Source organism: Rhinopithecus bieti, unplaced genomic scaffold (genome assembly GCF_001698545.2).
Source record: "Rhinopithecus bieti isolate Rb0 unplaced genomic scaffold, ASM169854v2 scaffold_14454, whole genome shotgun sequence".
NCBI classification, from domain to species: domain Eukaryota; kingdom Metazoa; phylum Chordata; class Mammalia; order Primates; family Cercopithecidae; genus Rhinopithecus; species Rhinopithecus bieti.
In genome coordinates, this window is record NW_016808228.1 from 1,788,192 (window position 1) to 1,809,888 (window position 21,697).

Genomic DNA, 21,697 nt, shown 5'->3' on the forward strand with positions numbered 1-21,697 from the left:
GAAACAGTCAGTCCTGAGCTATACTCACCACCTTCCCAACTTTTCTGAAGTGTATATGAAACACTCCAAACCTCCCTATTATTTTCATTATTCCCAATTTCTTATCTAGACCAGTATCTTCCCCTCCATATCCATGTACGACCTACTTTCCTAGATAGAAAAGTGTGATGCGCCAGGCGCAGTGGCTCAAGCCTGTAATCCCAGCACTTTGGGAGGCCGAGACGGGCGGATCACAAGGTCAAGAGATCGAGACCATCCTGGCTAACCCGGTGAAACCCTGTCTCTACTAAAAAGTACAAAAAACTAGCCGGGCGAGGTGGCGGCGCCTGCAGTCCCAGCTACTCGGGAGGCTGAGGCAGGAGAATGGCGTAAACCCGAAAGGCGGAGCTTGCAGTGAGCTGAGATCCAGCCACTGCACTCCAGTTTGGGCGACAGAGCGAGACTCCGTCTCAAAAAAAGAAAAGTGTGATGCATGGGGAGTTCTTCATACCAGATAACCCCAAGAACTCTTAAGTTTGAATGTAGCACTGATGGTCCTTTGGGAAGAACCTTGGAAAGGGACAAGTCAAGGTGAGATACCACAGCCAGAGCAGGAGTCTTTGCGTTGAGGGACTGAGGACTGATAGATCTGTAAATAGTACATTCATCAGAGTGGAATGAGCCAGGGACATCCTCTGACTTCTGCCTTATTTGTACACAAGGGCATCAAAAGCTAAAACCAAATTTATATTTCCTCCTGTCATATTTGAAGGGTGCTCATATTCTTACATACAAGAACCTAATACTTTAGTATTTTACTCTTAACTGGAGTCCAAATGCAAATTAATGACATGAGATTAACATACATTAAAATGTGAAGGTTAAGTTGAAAATCTGCTTTTTGTCACATGATGTTCCTAGAAACCTTGTGAAATTAATGAACGGCAAAAATAGATCCTTTCCATTTTCTCTCTTAGCCACCAGATGGAGCTAAGCATAGATTTACATTCAGGATTAGACTGCCTCCAACTCTGATTTTGGAAATGCGGGGAAATGTAAATTTAGAAATGTGGGGAAAAATAATAAGACTATTGATGAGAATGAGATTGTAGGTGATTTTTAATCATTTTGTTCTTCTGTGTGTGTGTGATCTGTAATTTATAGGAAAAGGTCCAGAGAATATTAAAATGATAGAAATTTTAATTGTAAAACTCTTCATGTTTAAAACAATAAAACTTTATTTTTCTATATAGCAATTCTTGGGATGCACAATTTGATAACGAATACACAGTTCTGTAATATAATGGGAAGTAGTAATGGTGTTGACCAAGAACATTTTTCAGGTGAGTACTTAAAATGCTTTGTGAATTCTAATCCTTTATTAAATATATTTTGTTTTCACCTTGTGTCAGCTTAAGTATTCACATACTATGTGTTATATATATGTACTTGAAACCTGACATTTCAATTTGGTGGTATTAACCAAGAAAGCCATTGAAAATAGAGTATTAAATATTTTGTGTTTAATGGGTCAGCAAATGTAATAAGAACCACTCTACCTCACTAAATAATAACTAAACAGTAAAAAGCTAGTCAAACTTGGTTTTGTTGACATTTTATTATCACTACTACTAATTTTCAAGAAATAGATAACAATACTTACAAAGAAATTACATTATAAAATCAGATTCAGGAGATACCACAAAACTATTCAATCCCTAAACCTTTCAGTCTGATGTGAAGTATTATATAGCCTAAAGCAAAGCTTTTCAGAAATTCATTTATAGCGGCCAGGTGTGGTGGGTCATGCCTGTAATTTCATTTTCTGAGGCTGAGGCAGGAGGATTGCTTGAGTCCAAGAGTTCAAGACCAGCTTTGGAAATGTAGACCTCCATCTCTACAAAATTTTAAAAATTAGCTGGGCATGGGGGCACATGTCTGTAGTCTCAGCTACTTGGGAGACTGAGGGGAGGATGGCTTGAGCCCAGGAGATTGAGGCTTCAGTGAGCCGTGATCACACTACTGCACTCGAGCCTGGGCAATAGAGCAAGACCCTATCTCAAAAAACAAATAAAAAATTCATGTATAGGGTGTTCTTAAATTAGCCAGGTGATACATGCTTTTGTAGCACATTTAAACAATACATAAGTATTTATGGGAAGAAGTAAAAGTGTCTCTCTCTGCAGCTGTCATGCCCTCTGCTTACCCAAACAGCACCCTGTTAAAACAATTTTGTATATACCCTACCAGACTTTTCAGTGTTTGTACTAATGTATACATGTTATACGTAGTCTCTTGTTTTTTACCAAAAAAAGGGGAGATTATACTGTAAATATTTATTGCAACTTAATTTTTCAGTAATAATTCTATTAGCTAATTTTTTTTCTTTTTTTTTTTTTGGGGGGGAAACTTAGTCTCCCTCTGTCACCCAGGCTGCAGTACAGTGGCACCATCGTGGCTCACTGCAACCTCCGCCTCTCAGATTCAAGCACGTCTCTTGCCTCAGCCACCTGAGTATCTGAGATTACAGGTGCACGCCACCATGTCTGGCTAATTTTTTTTTTTTTTTTTTTTTTTGTATTTTTAGTAGAGACGGGGTTTTGCCATGTTGGCCAGGCTGGTCTCAAACTCCTGACCTCAGGCTGGTCTCAAACTCCTGACCTCAGGCGATCTGCCCACCTCAGCCTCCCAAAGTGCTGGGATTACAGGCGTGAGCCACTGTGCCTGGCCAACTAAATGTTTTTGAATGCTTACTGTGGGCCATGTTGCGTGCACAGCTCTTGGATGTGGAATACTCTCAGCCCTCAAAACAGTTCTATGAAATAGATATTATTATCTTTAATTTGCATGTGAGAAAGCTGAGATTTTAAAATAATTAAGTAACCTCAATATTTTACACAATATTTTACACAAAGTCAGTGGTAAGGATTTTAACCTGTGTTATATAGTGTATTACTTAGCAGGGGACCATGTTTTCTAGTCAATATGTATATACATCTACCTCATTCAGACATGTGTATAACATTCCTTTTTACAATGTTTTGCAATTTGACCATCCCCTTCTCATTTTCAGTTTTATTGTAGAAATGTTCAAACATACATAAAAGAAGAGAGAATAATATATTCATTACCCAGCTTCAGCTGTTTTTTAACATTTGCCAGCCTTGTTTTATTCATCTTCTGTCTCCCTCCCTAGCCCTCCTACTTTTTTTCCTGAAGTATTTTAAAGCAAACCCTGTTCATTTGTATTACATCACCTATAAATATTTCCGTATGTGTGTCTCACAAATAAAGGCTTTTCTTTTAATGTAATCATGATGCCATCATCAAAGTTTAAAATGTATAGTATTTTCTTCATATCATGTAATATCCAGTGTGTGTCCAGATTTCCTCTATTCTCTCCAAAATGTCATTTCATGATTGACTCAAAAAAGGTTACATGCTGCATTTGGTTGTTTGTCTTTTTAGTCTCCCTTAATTTCTTAACAGTTCTCCCCAACCTCTTTCCTTTTTTTTTTTCTTTTTTTTCATGCCATTTATTTTTTAAGAAACTGGGTTATTTTTCATAGAATTTTCCACATTCTGGATTTGGCTGATTTCAACCTTATGGTATCATTTTATGTTTTTCTATCACCTGTGTTTCTGTAAACTTTTAGTTCTAGTGGCTTGATGAGGTGCAGGTGCAGGTCCCTTTTGGCAAGAATGCTTCATGGGTGGTGATTGAATCATATTAAGAACTTAGCTTATCAAATCTAATCCTTCCTATTTGGGGGAATGAGATTGATCACAGGATTCAAATGTAGGCAGCCTGACCCATCCTTTTTAAGTTTCCCATGAACCTTTTGCTTAATAATTCCTGCATCCCATTGACTGGATTCATTATTTCATTAAGGTGCAAGGCTCTCGAGATTTCTTTCCCCATTCCACACATCCTCTGGTTTTATAAAATTAGAACTATTCAATTTTCCATTCAATGAGGAAGTTCTTCCCTAGCTGTCTTGAAGACTACCTTGCTGAACTTAAGTGAGAGGGAGCCGACTCTCTGTTGTTGAGCAGAGCTCCATTAGGAAGCTTTTCCTTGTCTTGAACCAAGTTCTGCTTCTTGGCAATCTATACTTGTTCTAACCCAGCCTTTCAGAACAGCACTAAATTTGTCTCTTCTCAGCTTCTACAGGATAAATCTGAAAACAGCTAGCATAACTTCTTTTAATATGTGCTTCTCCAGACTAAATATATTCAGATTTTTCACCTTACCTCAGGAAAGTAATTTTCAAACCTTCATCTAAGTTGATCTCAAGATGCTGTGTGTGTGTGACATTTGAAAGTAACAAGATACCCTTAATGGAATTTATTGGATAATCAGTGCACCCTGTCTCAAGATGAGTTTTGCTCCTAAAATCTAGAGGAAGGCAGGAAGGAAAAAAGCCAGATAGTAGTCCATTTTGAACCCAGTCAGTCTTTCCATGTCAATTGCTCTTACTCTTTTGTGGTCATTCACTAGTTTGTGAGCCTTTTGTGGTCTTTGACTTGAATGACCACAAAAAAGTAATGCTTTCCCCAGAAAATGTATCCATAAAAGTTTACCTGTTATAGTTGTTCATGGACCCCCACACACATGCAGCAGAGCACAGTGATCTCTTGAAAGGGCTCAAGGACTTCAGGGCCTCTGTTGTTCACATCTGAAGCATCATATTCCTGTCGTGTGAGTAGCTGAGGTAAAGATTAGGGAGTGAGAGTGAGAGAGGGCAGTAAATTTTGGAGCCTCTGTCTCAGTAGCTCTTCTGTGTACCTTTACCTCCTCTCCCTCTCTGCTCCTTATTCCTACCCTCCTTCCTATTCCTTCTTTCTCGCAGAAAGTTCTCCCCACTTTCCCACTGCAGAGTACTCCCCATGGGAGGAAGAGGTAATGTGCCCTCCCATCACCTTATTATTCTCATTTAGGCTGTATTTCTTTAAGTCTGTGATTCTTACTGCCTTTATGCCAATTATCAGTCAAATCTCAGAGAAATGATGAGATGCTGGATTTTATCATACTAGTACTTTATCTTAAATATTGCTAAAAACAAATGGCATCATCAACTTGTGCTATCAAATATATTTGAGTGATAAAAATATCTTGTAATATACTAAGACAATAAATATTCATTTTTGAAGACTGATACATGGCAAATAAATTAAATATTGAATATGTTTGGTATTTATATTCAGTAAAATTTTATTTGGATGCCTTAAATGTGTGTCAAGGCCAGGCGCAGTGGCTCATGCCTGTAATCCCAGCACTTTGGGAGGCTGAGGCAGGCAGATCACTTGAGGCCAGAAGTTCGAGACCAATGTGGCCAACACGATGAAACCCATCTCTACTAAAAATACAAAAATTAGCCAGGCATAGTGGCACACACCTGTAGTCCCAGGTACTCGGGAGGCTGAGGCAGGAGAGTCACTTGAACGTGGGAGGAGGAGGTTGCAGTGAGCCAAGATCACGCCACTGCACTTCAGCCTGGGCTACAGAGTGAGACTCCATCTCAAAAAAAAAAAAAAAAAAAAAAAAAAAAAAAAAAATTAAATTAAATAAATAAATGTGTCAACACATAAAGGATCTTTTCGGAAATGTGGGGCTAGAACTTTTAAATCTGTCCCCTTGAATAAATATGTGTGTATGAGAGAGAGAGAGAAAGTAAGAGATGTTACCAAGTGAATATCTGCATCCACCGTAATAGTATCAACTCCAGGCTGGGTGTGGTGGCTCAGGCCTGTAATCCCAGCACTTTGGGAGGCTGAGGCGGGCAGATCAGGAGGTCAGGAGATTGAGACCATCCATGCTGGCTAACATGGTGAAACCCCGTGTCTACTAAAAATACAAAAAATTATGCGGGGCCAGGTGCGGTGGCTCACGCCTGTAATCCTAGCACTTTGGGAGGCCGAGATGGGCGGATCACGATGTCAGGAAATCGAGACCATCCTGGCTAACAATGTGAAAACCCATCTCTACTAAAAATACAAAAAATTAGCGGGGTGTGGTGGCGGGCCCCTGTAGTCCCAGCTACTGGGCAGGCTGAGGCAGGAGAATGGCCTGAACCCAGAAGGTGGAGCTTGCAGTGAGCCGAGATGGCGCCACTGCACTCCAGCCTGGGCGACAGAGCCAGACTCCGTCTCAAAAAAAAATTAGCAGGGCGTGGTAGTGGGCACCTGTAGTCCCAGCTACTCGGGAGGCTGAGACAGAATAGCGTGAACCTGGAAGGCGGAGCTTGCAGTGAGCCGAGATGGCGCCACTGCACTCCAGCCTGGGTGAAAGTGCGAGACTCCTTCTCAAAAAAAAAAAAAGTATCAACTCCTGCTCTTTTCATTTATCACTGCAGATGTGGTCAAAGGTGAAAAGATTCTTCCAGTATTCGATGAGCCACCAAATCCAACCAACGTAGAAGAGAGTTTGAAGAGAATTAAAGAAAATGATGCTTATCTTGTTGAAGTTAATTTGAATAATATAAAGGTAAGTATGCTAGTCAGAGTGGTTTTGTATTGCTTTGAGTCAGCTGAACCTAGGATGAGAGCTGGGCAGTTGATAAAATAGTCTAATTCTTTCTACTTTAAGGTAAAGTTTTTGCTCTTACCAGTATGCTAACATAGGTTTCTTCATATTTTAGATATTGAAGTATTATGGTATAGTATTTTCGTACTTGCTTTTTGAGGAATTTATCATCTAAAAATGTAAACCCTACAAACTGTCAGAATAAATCTCTCGGGTTTTCTAAATACTGCCCGCTTCTAAGAACATTTAGCCTCTTGGGTCTTGCTTTTGTAAAATTTGGTTCCTTAGCTAGGTATGGTGGTGCATGCCTGTAATCACAGCTATTTGGGAGACTGAGGCTGGAGGATGGCTTTAACCCAGAAGTTTGAGACCAGCCTGGACAACATAGTGAGACCTGCCACCGCCCCATCTCAAAAAATAAAATAAAACCTGTTTTTTTTTTTTTTTTTTTTGAGGTAAAATTTAAATATGGTAAAATTCTCCCTTTTAGTGTACAGGTCTATGAATTTTGACAGGTGCATACAATTTTGTACAATCACCATTACACTCAAGATGTAGAATATATCTGTCACTGCAAAAGTTATCTCATATCCCTTTGTAGTCATTCTCTGCCCCTCAGCTCTAGCCCCAGATAACCACTGACTTATTTTCTTTCCCTATCATTTTGCCTTCTCCAGAATGTCATATAAATGGAATCCTATAGTATGTAGCCTTTTGGGTCTGACTTCTTAGCATAATGCATTTGAGATTCATTCCTGGTGAGTGTGTCAGATACGCTGCAGTTTGTTTATCTGTTCATCAGTTGGTAGACATATGGGTTCCTTCCAGTTTGGGATGGTTATTAATACAGCCACTGTATACTTTCACACACAGGTTTTTGTGTGAACATGCTTTACATTCTCTTGAGTAATCACCTAGGAATAAGCTTTCTGGGATCTTATTTTGAGTTTTAAACAATGCAACTCTTCCCTGGAATAAGGAAAGAAGAAATTAGGAGGGCATAGGGGTAATTAATCACCAAAGAGTAAACTCAAATTATCTAGATAATTAGCCATTGTGTAATAGCTTCATTATAAATTCCTCATTTTAAAACTTGATTTTTTTGAACTGGGGAACAAGGGGAGGAGAGCATCTGGAAATCACGAGCCTAGGGAAGAAAGCCTCTGTGCTCCTCTAGGGAGTAATCCTTCCTGTGAGTGGAGGAAGGAAAACCTCAGAGAAAGCTTATATTCATAGTTGATTACTCACTTTTTTGTTTGTTTGTTTGTTTGAGACAGAGTCTCGCTCTGTTGCCCAGGCTGCAATCTTGGCTCACTGCAACCTCTGCCTCACCCCACGTTCAAGCGATTCTTGTGTCTCAGCCTCCTGAATACCTGGGATTACAGGCACCCACCATCACACCTGGCTAATTTTTGTATTTTTAGTGGAGATGGGGTTTCACCATGTTGGCCAGGCTGGTTTTGAACTCCTGACCTCAAGTGATTCGCCCACCTTGGCCTCCCAAAGTGCTGGGATTATAGGTGTGAGCCACTGCACCCAGCCCATTTTTATTTTTTTTAATTTGGTCCCTGTGTATCCCTTTCTCTAAATAAACAGTAATGATCTGAAAATAACCAGGCTAAGGGGAATTGAAGTCTCAGATACTACTGAGAGAAACCAGCATCTTCAATACTTTATTTTCTCTCCTTCAAGTAGTGTAGGGTTAATCTCTCTTAGTAATTTGTAGCTTAAACTAAGTGACTGAGAACAGTCTGTCTGCCTCAGGAATCATACTCCATCAGAGATGGGCTCCTTCATCTCTCTCCTTGTAGAAAAGTAAATCCACTTTTATTTTCATATAAAAAGAATAATGAAGGACCGGAGTGGTGACTCACTCCTATAATCCCAGCACATTGGGAGGCCAAGGAGGGTGGATCACCTGAGGTCAGGAGTTCGGGACCAGCATGACCAGCACGATGAAACCCCATCTCTACTAAAAATACAAAATTAGCCGGACCTGGTGGTGCATGCCTGTAATCTCAGCTACTTGGGAGGCTGAGGTAGGAGAACTGCTTAAACCCGGGAGATGGAGGTATCAGTGAGCTGAGATTGTGCCATTGCACTCCAGCCTGGGCAACAAGAGTGAAACTCCCTCTCAAAATAAATAAATAAATACATACATAAAAAGAATAATGAAAGGTGAGAATTTTTTTTAATCTAAGTGCTAGAGAAATGGTGATATGTGCTCTGCTCTGAGTCAGTAGTTTATGCAAATGCTCCATCATAGATAAGTCAGATAAATGTGGAGGAAGCTGCATTGTTTGTTTTCATTTGTAGACTAATTCTTATGAGTTTGTATAACTTCTGAATACATTTTAAAGCAAAAAAAAAAATTGATTAATGGAAACTAAATATAATGAAAATTGAAATGTAATAATGTTTTATATTATTGTCTTTCAAGAATATCCCAATTCCAACCCTAAAAGATTTTGCAAAGGCTTTGGAAACCAACACACATGTGAAATGTTTCAGTCTTGCAGCCACCCGGAGCAATGACCCTGTTGCTACTGTAAGTAAGCTACTTGAGAATATCAGAATTATGACACAACCAGGGTGTGTTACAGTGGTGATTTTTATGAATGAGATTTACCCCTTTTTTATAGTTAATCTTTTAGCTCACTATTAGGCAGTATATTACTTACCACCTTTTTCTGTTTATTTTTTCCTGTATTTCCTTCCTGTGAATTTTCCCCTCCCAGCTTCCCCTCCTTCCTATGAATGTTTTAAAACATAAATGGAATTATGTAGTGTATGCTGTTCCGCAACTTGATTTTTCACTCTGCGTTTTATCTTTAAAGTTTTGTTGTATCAATACATAGGGATCTACCACATTATTTTAACATCTTCAGAGGATTCCATTTATGGATCCTTAGTGGTGGATTTTTGTTAAATGCTTTTGCTGTGTCTCTTGAGATGATCATATGGTTTTTGTCCTTTATTCTGTCAGTATGGTGTGATTGACTTTTATATGTTGAACCAACCTTTCATTCCTGAGATAAATCCCACTTGATCATGGTATAAACCTTCTGTTTCACTTGGCTTTGAGAATATCACTCACTCCGTTGGGGACTCCCCTTACCTCAGTGGACGGTCCTTCTCAGAGCCCTGTACTGGTTTCTCCAATCTCTTCAACTTCTAAATATTGGAATGGCCCAGAACTTGGTCCTTCTTTTCTCAGTCTATATTGACTTCCTGGGTAATCTCAGAAATATATATATTATCTCCATATACTTGCTGATGCCTCCCAGTGTGATTATCTACAGTTTGTATCTCTCTCCTGAACTCTGTGTTCATGTTCAGCTACCTCCTCAGCAGCTTTACTTGGATGTCTAATTTACATCTTACATGTAAGTCCTTAACCAAACTCCTGACTTCCATCCTGTGCCTGCTTTTCTCTGCTCTTTTCTATCTTACTAAATGCAATTTCAATCTTTCATTGCTCAGCAAAAAAAAAAAAAATTATAATGGAATAATTCTTGACATCCATTTCTTGCAACCTTAAACATACTTTTAGCCTATCTTCAAAATATTTCAGAATCCAACCACTTCTCACCATTTTCACAACTACCACCTTGACCCAAGCCACCATCTTTTCCCACCTGGATTATTGCAACAGCCTCCTAATTGAGTTACCTTCATCTATTTTACCTACCCCAAAGTCAATTCTTTACATAGCACCAAGAGTGATTCTTTAAAACTTAAATTATCTCATTCCTATTCAGAGAACCCTGTAGCAGCTTCCCATCTCATTAATAGTAAAAATCAAAATCTTTCAGTGGCCTTATAAGGCTTCACATAAGTCAACCTCATCTCCTTTACTTGCCCTTTCTTTCATTCTACTCTAGCCATACAGCCTTCTTCAACATGCCATGTGGACTCCCAAATCAGAGCCTGTACCTTTGTTCCTTCTGCCTTGAACTTTCTTCCTAAAATAATCCACATAACTTCGCCTTATCACTTTGACTCTTTGCTCAAAAGTCACCTTCTAGGTGAGGCTTTTCCTGACCATGCCATATAAAATGCCAACCCCACTTCCACCCCAGTACTCCCCCTCTACCCTATTGTGCCTTTTTTCTTTTTACCCTCTAACATTGCACTTTGCTTACTTTTATTATCTGCGTCCCTCCCCAGCTAGAAGGAACATTCTGCCAGGCAGGGACCAATATGTTTTATTTCTGAATCTCTAGAACAGGGCTAATCAAATAATAGGCCATCAGTAATATTTGAATAAATGTATGGATAAGGGATTTGTTCCAGGTCACATAGCTAGTTGTTGCTAATAGAAAGGACAAGTGTGTAGATATCAGCCACAGTTTTCTGTAGTATCTCTACCCCCTATTGCCTTTCCTTTAACTTTAAGCTTGGTCTTACCCATATTTTCTGTAGTTTAAGCTTGCTTTTGATCCCCCTACAGGGCTGTTTTATATGAACTCATGATCATTCTTCTTTTTTCTTTCTCTTTCCTTCCTCTCCTTCCTTCCCTTCTTCTCTCTTCCTGCCTCTCTGTCTCTTTCTCTTTCCTTCCCAGTCTTCCTCCTCTTTCTTTTTTCACTTGTAGGCTTCTGTTAATTAATCAATATGGTGTTTATTAAGCACTGAGTCAAATGTCTAACACTGTGCCATATCCTATGAGAAATGAAACAGAAGCAGATTGAAGACATACCATTACTTGAGGAATTTAGTATTTCATTAGCCCCTTCTTCTCAATGGCCTTTGTGCTCTTCTGGTTCTGGTTATCTGTGTTCTTTTCTGGCCTTCTGCCTTGACCACTTCTTTTGGCCCCTGCCTTGGAAATTAGTACATAATTTACCCTCATTTTGGCTTCACATGGTCCAGCTACAGCAAGACCCAAATAAGAAAAGATGTTCCAGGGACATTGATGAAGTTGGTCTGACACAGAAACTGATAGAGTGAGAGAGACAGAAGAAAGAAGCATGAAGTAGGGAATGAGGAGTAGAGAATGTCACCAACAGGGAATTACATGTGACCAAAAAATCTAAAGATTATGACAGGGTGCATATGAAAAATAGGTACAGGCCAGGTGGAGTAGCTCACAACTGTAATCCCAGCACTTTGGGAAGTCGAGGTGGGTAGACTGCTTGAGCCCAGGAGTTTGAGACCAGCCTGGGCAACATGGTGAAACCCCATCTCTACAAAAAATACAAAAATTAGCCAGGCATGGTGGTGCACAACTGTAGTCTCAGCTACTCAGGAGGCAGAGGTGGGAGGATCAGTTGAGCCCAGGAGGCAGAGGTTGCAGTGAGCTGTGATCATGCCACTGCACTCCAGCCTGGGTGACAGGGCAAGACCCTGTCTCAAAAAAAAAAAAAAAGAAAAGAAAAGTAGATATAGTCATCCATGGGTTCAACCAACTTCAGATAAAAAATATTTGGAAAAAAAAATTCTATGAATTTCTAAAAGCAAAATCTGAAGTTGCTGTATGCCAGGTACTGTGTTGAATCCACAAAAATGAAGTGATGTGTAGGCATTGTATTAGGTATATTAAGTGACCTAGAGATAATGAAAAGTATACAGGAGGATGTGTGCAGGTTGTATGCAAATACTATGCCATTTTATATAAGGCAGTTGAGCATCTGAAGATTTTGGTATCTGCAGGTGGTCCTGGAACGAATCCCAAATGAGTACTGAGGGACAACTGTACCTGTGAGAGCTATGGGCTACTGTGTCAAACTGAAACAACTGATGACAAACATTAAGGCAGTTATGTTAATTAATATATTTGTTTATGACATGTACAATATGTAGTAGGTACTGTATCAAATTTTAATCTCTTAATATTTTCTTTAATTTCTAGGCTTTTGCAGAAATGCTGAAAGTGAACAAAACTTTGAAGAGCTTAAATGTGGAGTCCAACTTTATCACAGGAGTTGGGATTCTGGCACTGATTGATGCGTTAAGAGATAATGAAACCCTGGCAGAGCTCAAGATTGACAATCAGGTCAATGTTCTACAATAATAACGTCGAGGAAGCTACAGTCCACACTGCTATGTAGGGCTTGGCGACTCAGGATAGGGATGGGAGGAGGGCTGTCAGGGATCCCTGTTGAAAGATGCTGGGCTGAATGGAGAGCGGACATTTGGGGTATCTAGAAGATTAATGTATATAACAGTGTATACAATGTAAAGGTGTATACTCTCCCTAGATCATTTTAAGAGAATTTAGATGGCTATCTAGTTTGAGAGGACTCTTACCTGTGACCTAGTCCACCTTCCAATTTTTCAGCTCTGTGCTGGCAAGGTCCACATTGTAGGGTCTTTGTAAGTAAGAGGCAGAGAGATACATGTTAGCAATGTTTCCATCCAGAGTAGCTATTAATTTTTTTATTTGAAAAAATAACTCCAGTTATTTGAAAAAATATTTGGTAAATGTCTCCTTCAGTCCTTCAAAGTAAATAACTTTTGTAAACTATGAAGGTAGAAAAGAGGATTATGTCTTAAAATTTAACCCAGTGCTTCTTAATCCATGTTTTAATTTTTTATTGAGATATAATTACATACAGTAAAATTCACTTTTGAAAGTATACAGCTAAATGGTTTTTAGTATATTTGTGGAGTTTTGCAGCCGTTACCACTAATTCCAGAACATTTTCATTACCCCACAAAGAAACCCCATACCCTTTAGCAGTCACTCCCCATTCACCACTCTCACCAGGCTCTGGCAATCACTCATCCACTTTCTGTTTCTTAGGATTTGCCTATTCTGGACAGCTTGTATCTGGGGAATCAAACAATATGTGATCTTTTTGTGACTGGCTTCTTTCACCTAGCATAATGTTCTGGAGGTTCATCTGTATTGTAGCATACATCAGTACCTCGTTCTTTTATGACTGAATAATATTCTATTCCATTTGGGGTGTGTCCACGTATGGGCCACTAGAAATAATACTGCTATGAGCATTCATTACAAACTCTTATATGGACATAGATTTTCATTTCTCTGTATAGCTAGGAGTGTAATTGCTGGGTCACATGGTAACTCTATGTTTAACTTTTTGAGCAGCAGCCAAACAGTTTTCCACAGTAGCTGTACTAGTTTACATTCCTCCCAGCAATGTCCCCATTTTTCCACATTCTTGCCAACACTTGTTATTATCTATCTTTTTTATTATACTTATCCTAGTGGGTAGAAGTGTATCTCATTGTAGTAATTCACACTTTTTTTATGTCTGTATGATCATATTACTGAACTTTAAAAAGTTTATTTTGTGTGTGTGCACGTGTAAAGTTCCAGGGGGGCTGTGGTGATGATGGGGTCAGTGGGTGAAATCAGCTTCCTGTGACAATCATTTCATAACTTTAAGTGACCAGTTTTCTACAACAAGCAGTTTGTTCTCAGTTACAAATCAGTCCTTGGAACTACTGAACTATGTATATGTTGTAGGAATTGGGAACATTTTTTAAAGATATCAAAGAATCAGCATGTGCTTGAATGTCTTAATATACCTAGAAAAGTATTTTGATCTAGTTTATTAATATTGTTCTTTTTTTTCTAATTATTCCAGAGGCAGCAGTTGGGGACAGCTGTAGAATTGGAAATGGCCAAGATGCTTGAGGAAAATACAAATATCCTTAAATTTGGATATCAGTTTACACAGCAGGGACCACGAACCAGGGCAGCTAATGCTATAACAAAAAACAATGACTTAGGTAAGACATAGACAGTATCGATCGAGTTTCTGGGTTCTATCATAAGCTAATGTATTGAGGGAACTTCTTTCCCTCTTACGAATAAATTCTAGCAAAAGTTATTTGGCCTTTGTTTCTAAAATCTGCATGGTCCTTTTTATACCGATTGAATTCTAGTTCAATTAAAGTGAGGGTGTTGTGATGATTGGGTCAATGGGTAAAGTCAGCTTCCTGTGACAAGCATATTTCATAGTTGTAAGTAACCAGTTTTCTACAACAAACAATTTGTTCTCAGTTACAAATCAGTCCTTGGAACTATTGAAACAAAGATTTCAACATTAAAGGAAAGTTTTTTTGCCCTTTTAATCAGAGACCCAGCTAGAAATTCAGTTTTGTATGATAGAATATGGAATATAGAAATATATAAAATAGAGAATAATTATATTTCTCACCCGGGTTTTTTTGTTGTTGTTGTTGTGAGACGGAGCCTCACTCTGTTGCCAGGCTGGAGTGCAGTGGCACCATCTCGGCTCACTGCAACCTCCGCCTCTGGGGTTCAAGTGGTTCGCTTCCCTCAGCCTCCCAAGTAGCTGAGACTACAGGTGTGCACCACCATGCCCAGCTAATTTTTGGGTGGTTTTTTTTGGTTTTTTTTTTTTTTTTTTTTTTTTTTTTTTTGGTTTTCTTTGAGACAGAGTCTTGCTCAGTCACCCAGGCTGGAGTGCAGTGGCATAATCTCAGCTCACTGCAAGCTCCACCTCCCGGGTTCACGCCATTCTCCTGCCTGAGCCTCCCAAGTAGCTGGGACTACAGGCGCCTGCCACCATGCCCGGCTAATTTTTTTTTTTTTTGTATTTTTAGTAGAGACGGGGTTTCATCATGTTAGCCAGGATGGTCTTGATCTCCTGACCTTGTGATTCACCCACCTCGGCCTCCCAAAGTGCTGGGATTACAGGCGTGAGCCACCGCACCTGGGCCCTCACCCAGGTTTTGTAGTCTGGTATGTAGGTGTTTGCTCATCTTTCTAACAGGACTGTTGTGAAACTGTCTTCTCGCTGCATACATCTAGGTCAGTAATCTCTCATTCTCCTGTGGTTCCTGTTTAATTGCTTGAGGCTTGTGGCTTCTGTTTGAAATAGACTTTCCAGCCAAGGCTGAATTAAAGAATATGGTGCTTAGAATTTTATTTCTACATGTTTCCAAAAGTTGATTCTTTTAAACTAGGATGTTTGCCATTGAAGTATTTTTAAAGATGCCTTTTAGAAAAGAAGTAAAACAAGACTTCTCAAAAGGAGTGACATTTCAAAGTGTTGCCATTCTCTTAAGCTTCAGCCATATTTGAGTTTGCATTCTGTAAAAGTTTCTGGAGCAGGAAAAAAATAGCACTTCATTTCTTTATTCCAGATCACTGTGGAAAATATTAGCTCAACTCTTTCTGTCCTTTGTATCACTATGGTTTCCCAGAGGAGATGTTAGCTGCTTGCTTTTGAAAATAGAAAATTGAGTTGGCCAGGCGCAGTGGCTCAAGCCTGTAATCCCAGCACTTTGGGAGGCAGAGACGGGTGGATCACGGGGTCAGGAGATCGAGACCATCCTGGCTAACACTGTGAAACCCCGTCTCTACTACAAAATACAAAAAACTAGCCGGGCGAGGTGGCGGGCGCCTGTAGTCCCAGCTACTCGGGGGGCTGAGGCAGGAGAATGGCGGGAACCCGGGAGGCGGAGCTTGCAGTGAGCTGAGATCCGGCCACTGCACTCCAGCCTGGGCCATAGAGCGAGACTCTGTCTCGAAAAAAAAAAAGAAAATAGAAAATTGGTGTGTTTTGGTGTATTGTTGATTCCAAATGTAGTTTGCAAAGTCATGCTAATTGTTTTAGTATTGGTTCACTAGTTAGCTTCTATTTTTTCCTTCAGGCATTTAATTTTGCTTCTTAGAGCAGTGTTTTAAGAGAACTTCGTAAAGAAGTTCTAGCTGGACTTCATAAATAATTGGAGAGCTTTAAAAACACATAGATTATTGGCTTAAAATGACTTTCTTCACCCCAAAAAGTTGGTTGACCAGGGCCTCACGACCATCACATAACCCTACTTTGATGGATAAAGAAGCCAAGTGCTCTGTTGAATGTTTACTTTGTTCTCATTAGTGCACTACACAGCCACGAGGTACAGATACTGTTGTTCTCTTGTTATGCATGATAAGTTGAGACTCAAAGAAGTTAACTAACTTGCCAAAAAACACACTACAGAAAAGTGACAGAGCGAATTTCCTTAGAGGTTCTGATTTAGTCTATGATGGGATTTGGGTTGAAGTCATTTCACACTCAGAAACCCTGGCTTGTTTCTCCAGTGTTGAGTGGATATTTGAGTTTCTGAGTTCATCATTGTTATACGTCTTAAGCAGGTGTGCCCCATATGTCCTCTACTTAACACAGCATTTGTCCTATTTTTTAAATTGCCTTTTACTTAGAAAATTAATTATATGTAATAGTCTTACTTCCAAAGACTAGATGCTTTTTGAGGGCAGGGACTATGTTGTTGGCAGGGGCCATGTCCAACTATTGAATCCCAACTCTCTTAAAACCATGCCTGACACACAATAGGTACTTAAGAAAACTGGGTTAAGTGAATAAATAAGTGGTAGAATTTGAACTCTCTCAAAGTTACAATTTTCTGGTACCTAAATGGCCACAAACTAAGCCAGAAGTATCCTCCATTTTTCCTCTCCTTGGAAACCAACTTAACAAGCCCCAACCAGCTCTGTTACTTACCTCCCTCCAGGAGGCAAGTGATTCCAGCAACTGTCCCTCCAGGAGCAGTACAGTGAATGCCCATAAATGTCATGGCAGGGGTGCTGACCTTTGCAAGGCTTCAGCAGTTGTGCTTTTTTGTGAAGCCTGTTTTGGTAGGCATTTTGCCTGCATTTCTGTAAGGAAAGAAATGTACAGTGTTAGAGTGAGGGAGATTTGGGCAAATGAAAACCACTTCCTAGACTGCTTTATGTTGGCACTGAGCAATTGAATAGCTGTGCACAGTGGGGTGTTATAGAGGAAGAGAAGGCCATGTTGAAGAAGCTGTGTTCTGACCCAAAGCAGAATCGAGAGAAAGCAAGCAGCTTTGTGCTGGGAACTCTGTAGACTCCCACTTAAACGCTGTTTCATTCTGATCCAAACTACATTTTCAGACGTGGGTCTCAGGCATGAAATGACAATAAACACATTTCTGGATAGGGCAATTATAGATAAAAGTTCAAATTTGAGAGCAAGCAAGTTATTTATGTGCTGATGACAGCCTGTGGATTTTAAGAACTGACTCTTATATCATGATGCTGGCTCCAGAATAAACTTTCAATAAGTACTTGTTGTTTAAAGCTAACATTTAAAAAGTGATATCAGCAAATCAAGGCTGGGTGTAGTGGCTCACGCCCGTAATCCAAGCACTTTGAGAGACCCAGATGGGTAGATCACCTGAGGTCAGGAGTTTGAGACCACCCTGGCCAACATGATGAAACTAAAAATAAAAAATTAGCCAGGTGTGGTGGCAGGTGCCTGTAATCCTAGCTACTCAGGAGGCTGAGGCATGAGAATTGCTTGAACCCGGGAGGCAGAGGTTGCAGTGAACCGAGATTGCACCACTGCACTCCAGCCTGGACGACAGGGTGAGACTTTTGTCTTAAAAAAAAAAAAAAAGTGATATCAGCAGATTTAAGAGGGAGTGTTGGTAGAATACACTAAAATTACATGGTTAAAGAACTTGGATTTATTTGGATTTTATGCAGGAAGTGTTTGAGAGCCATTAGAGACCACTGAATACATGATTAAGATACTTTAAAAAAAAAAAAACACTGCCCTTATTGCTCTTTTAGAGTTAGAAAATGAGGTTAGTTAGGACATTCGCAGTTAACTAATGATGATGTATTGACAACTTATGTCAGTGGAGTGTGTTTTGGAAAGAAATTGGACCAGATCCAATGAATTGTTAATAGGGCAAAATTTATAAGCCTGCCATCTAGAGGATGAGTTGAGGAATTGCTGGAAGGTAACAGGTGAGCACCAGGTGAGAAAGAGGAGGCAGAAATGGCCCGTTGCCCCATTGTCCTCTGCTGTGCACACAGCAGCAGCAGCTTCTCGTTCTTCCACTCAGCTTAACTTTTTTTCAGCTGTATACTCTGACCTCTGCCTAGTAGATAAAGATGGAAAGTCTGAAGACCATGTTTTCTGACATACTGGTCTCAGCAGCCTGATATGTGCTAATACAAAAGAGATAATCAAAGAACAATACTTGAAACTTGTACAGAATCTCCTGGGCATATAGTTCTTTTTCACCTTGTAGAGGGGGCTTTATCAGATCTTTGAGTTCTGATTTTGATAACATCGTTCCCTCTCTCATTGTTTTCTTAGTCTCAGCTATTCATTGAAATAATTCTACCTACTCTCCATCTCTCCAGCTAAGAAGTGTCACAGCTGTAACAGCAAAGAGGTTCTATGGTATACATGCAATATTCTACTTACCTTTGAGTCTCACATTACTATCTTTACACTAGCTAACTACATATTCCATTTTCTAGACCTTTTTTGTTTGCTGCACTCTGTCCTTTTTTATAGCATGCATTTTAGCATCTGAAGTGGTATGCCAATAACATTCAAACCCTGCTGCAATTCAAAATTTTATTTGAAATGTTCTACCCTAAAGAATTATCTGAAGTTTGCCTTTCAGACATGTCTATATGTTTCAGAGATCTATATACATGATTTGATATTTGAGGGCTCAAGTCTCCATTTAATTTTTTTTTTTTGATACTTCAGTGAACACATGAAACTTGTCCTTGTTAGCATGGATTAAAATTAGAGTCAGTTGCTTGCTTTGACGGCACATACACTAAAATTGGAATGATACAGAGAAGATGAGCATGGCCCCTTGCAAGGATGACACACACATTAATGAAGCAATCCCTATTTTTATTGAGTTCTGGCAAAAATAAATAAATAAAATAAACTTAGAGTCGGGCAAACTTAATTAGATAAATATAAGAATGTTCGTGAGAACCTGATACTTTAGTCCTCCTGGTTTTATTTTCAAGCGAGCACCCATCCTATGGCTGAACAAGATTTTATATACGTCATCTGAACGTGTGGTCTTACCTATTAAAGGCTGACAAACAGAAGCCAGCAGTCAGAGTAGCACAAGAGCAGAGTATCTATGGCCTGGCCAGGACACCAGGTGCACCTGTTGGCTTCTAGTTCCTCTGTCAAACAGCCAATTTAGGCCAAAATACATACTACAGAAGTGACAGAGCTATGATTCACTCTATTTGTCACCAACTCTGGAACGTGTGGTTTTTGTCCTCTCTAGGAGCTGGCCACAGGCTGAGAGTCCTGAATTGGTGGCATTCAGTGAATGCTGTCTAGTAGCTGATAGGTGAGAGTGCAGGTAGCAAGATTTGAAGTTGAAGACCTTGTTCTGCTGCTAGAGAACACCTCTGAGTAGTTTGGCATCACCAGTCCAGGAAGAGGCTGGTAGTCTCAGATACATACATGTACCATTCTTTGCTGCATAAGCTGAGCGAGTTGGCCACTTAGGCAGCCAAAGTTTATGGTAGCCAGAAGTGATTGCGCCATATTACCAGGGTCTGAGATTTTCATTACTTTGCATTTGTTGTTTTATCAGACCCTGAACTGGTTTATTTTACAGGAAGCAAGAGAAGGAAAATTCAGAAAGCAGTAGCAAATCACTTACCTATAAAATGACAAAATGTTTTGGTATATTCTTTTACAGCCTAAGGAAATACATTGTAGTGTCTAATCAGGAGAGCATGCAAATAGCTACTTTTAATATGTTCTAACCCCAGCTGCCCGAATGTCACTTCAAAATTTAACACACTAATTTATTAGCTGTTTTTTTAAACCTGAGTGTGTACTTTTTCAATAAACAAATGACTTGGGCTGGGCGCAGTGGCTCACACCTATAATCCCAGCACTTTGGGATGCTGAGGCAGGCAGACCACTTGAACCCAAGAGTCCGAGACCAGCCTGGGCAAGATAGTGAGACCTAATCTCTATTTGATTAATAAAATAAATTACAAAGTTAAAAATAAAAACAAATGACTTGTAGATGATTGCTGACCTTTCTGTTTTAGATTTCTAGTGCTGCTGCTGTGTAAGCACAGCTATGAGTTGTTGAGCTTAGGGATGTAGTTCTTGTTTTGAAGCCCCTTGGTTCTCAACAAGTAAATGACAGTGGTGAATGATGGGAAGTAGGTTTTGTTTTTTTAATTAATGGTCATGTGAACTGGAAATGGACATTTCAGTTTTGTAGAACTTACAACTTATGCAGAAACTTGCTTGTTATAAGCAAGTTACCATTGTAAAAACTAATAGGAATTTCTAACATAGTTTCTTTTATTTTTCTCATAGTGCGCAAGAGACGAGTTGAAGGAGATCACCAGTAAGTCTGCCAAGGTGTAATCGTTGGAAGACTTCAGAAGATCACCAAGGGTTCATGTTGGTGACATCAGATGTAAAATTTTCCTAGGTAGAAGGGAAAAGACTGGAAAAATTATTTTAGTGACATGCATTTTTTTTATTTTTTAGTTTAAGTTGTTATCAGTTTCAAATTGTAAAATCAATAATGTCATATTTTATATTCTGAAACATTTCTACTTTCTGCTGAAATCAATTTTAATTTAGTTTAATTGAATGATTTATGATGAATCTTGAGCAAAAAAATACAATTGTAAAAAATTTCACAGGTCATTTATGTAGAATAATTTGAACATTGTGAGGACCAATCTTTTTTAAATCAAAAGGGATATTGCTGGTATCAGAATTGTTATTGCTTCATTTAGACATAAAACACTTCAGTGTTTTCTTCACTCCATGACCTGGAGACTTTTCTAAATTTTAAAATTTTTTAAAATACATGAACTTTGCAAGGGTGTGATTTTTCTCTATGAAGAGAACAAAATGCCAGAATTTTAAAACAGTTGACTCAAAATCTGGTCATCTGTGTTGGAGCTAAAGCAAGTCTCCAGGGAGAGAGGGTGGTCATCTGTGCATTCCAGTTTACTGCACTTCTCTGATGAGACACAGCAACACCCAGGTTTTCTTAAAACAAAGTCATCAGCTTTGCTAGGTTACATACTTTGTTTAAAAGTATAGTGAGGTCGGCCGGGCGCGGTGGCTCAAGCCTGTAATCCCAGCACTTTGGGAGGCCGAGACGGGCGGATCACGAGGTCAGGAGATCGAGACCATCCTGGCTAACACGGTGAAACCCTGTCTCTACTAAAAAATACAAAAAACTAGCCGGGCGAGGTGGCGAGCGCCTGTAGTCCCAGCTACTCCGGAGGCTGAGGCAGGAGAATGGTGGGAACCTGGGAGGTGGAGCTTGCAGTGAGTGGAGATCTGGCCACTGCACTCCAGCCTGGGCAACAGAGCAAGACTCCGTCTCAAAAAAAAAAAAAAAGTATAGTGAGGTCTAAGTTCATTCCAGTGTTTCATTTTAATAAAGTGA

General features: G+C 39.6%; 1 protein-coding gene across 2 annotated transcripts in view; it reads left to right on the plus strand.

Moving 5' to 3' along the window:
* TMOD3 (tropomodulin 3) overlaps positions 1 to 21,067 on the plus strand; it is a 78,903-nt gene extending 57,836 nt beyond the window's left edge. For both annotated transcript variants that reach the window (XM_017886166.1, XM_017886167.1), the window contains 6 exons: positions 1,233 to 1,322; positions 6,336 to 6,466; positions 8,946 to 9,053; positions 12,360 to 12,503; positions 14,068 to 14,212; positions 20,602 to 21,067. In XM_017886166.1, the coding sequence (XP_017741655.1) occupies positions 1,233 to 1,322; positions 6,336 to 6,466; positions 8,946 to 9,053; positions 12,360 to 12,503; positions 14,068 to 14,212; positions 20,602 to 20,636 (653 nt within the window). In that variant the 3' untranslated portion in view covers positions 20,637 to 21,067. The remainder of the gene's footprint in view (positions 1 to 1,232; positions 1,323 to 6,335; positions 6,467 to 8,945; positions 9,054 to 12,359; positions 12,504 to 14,067; positions 14,213 to 20,601) is intronic.
* Positions 21,068 to 21,697: the final 630 nt, after the last annotated feature.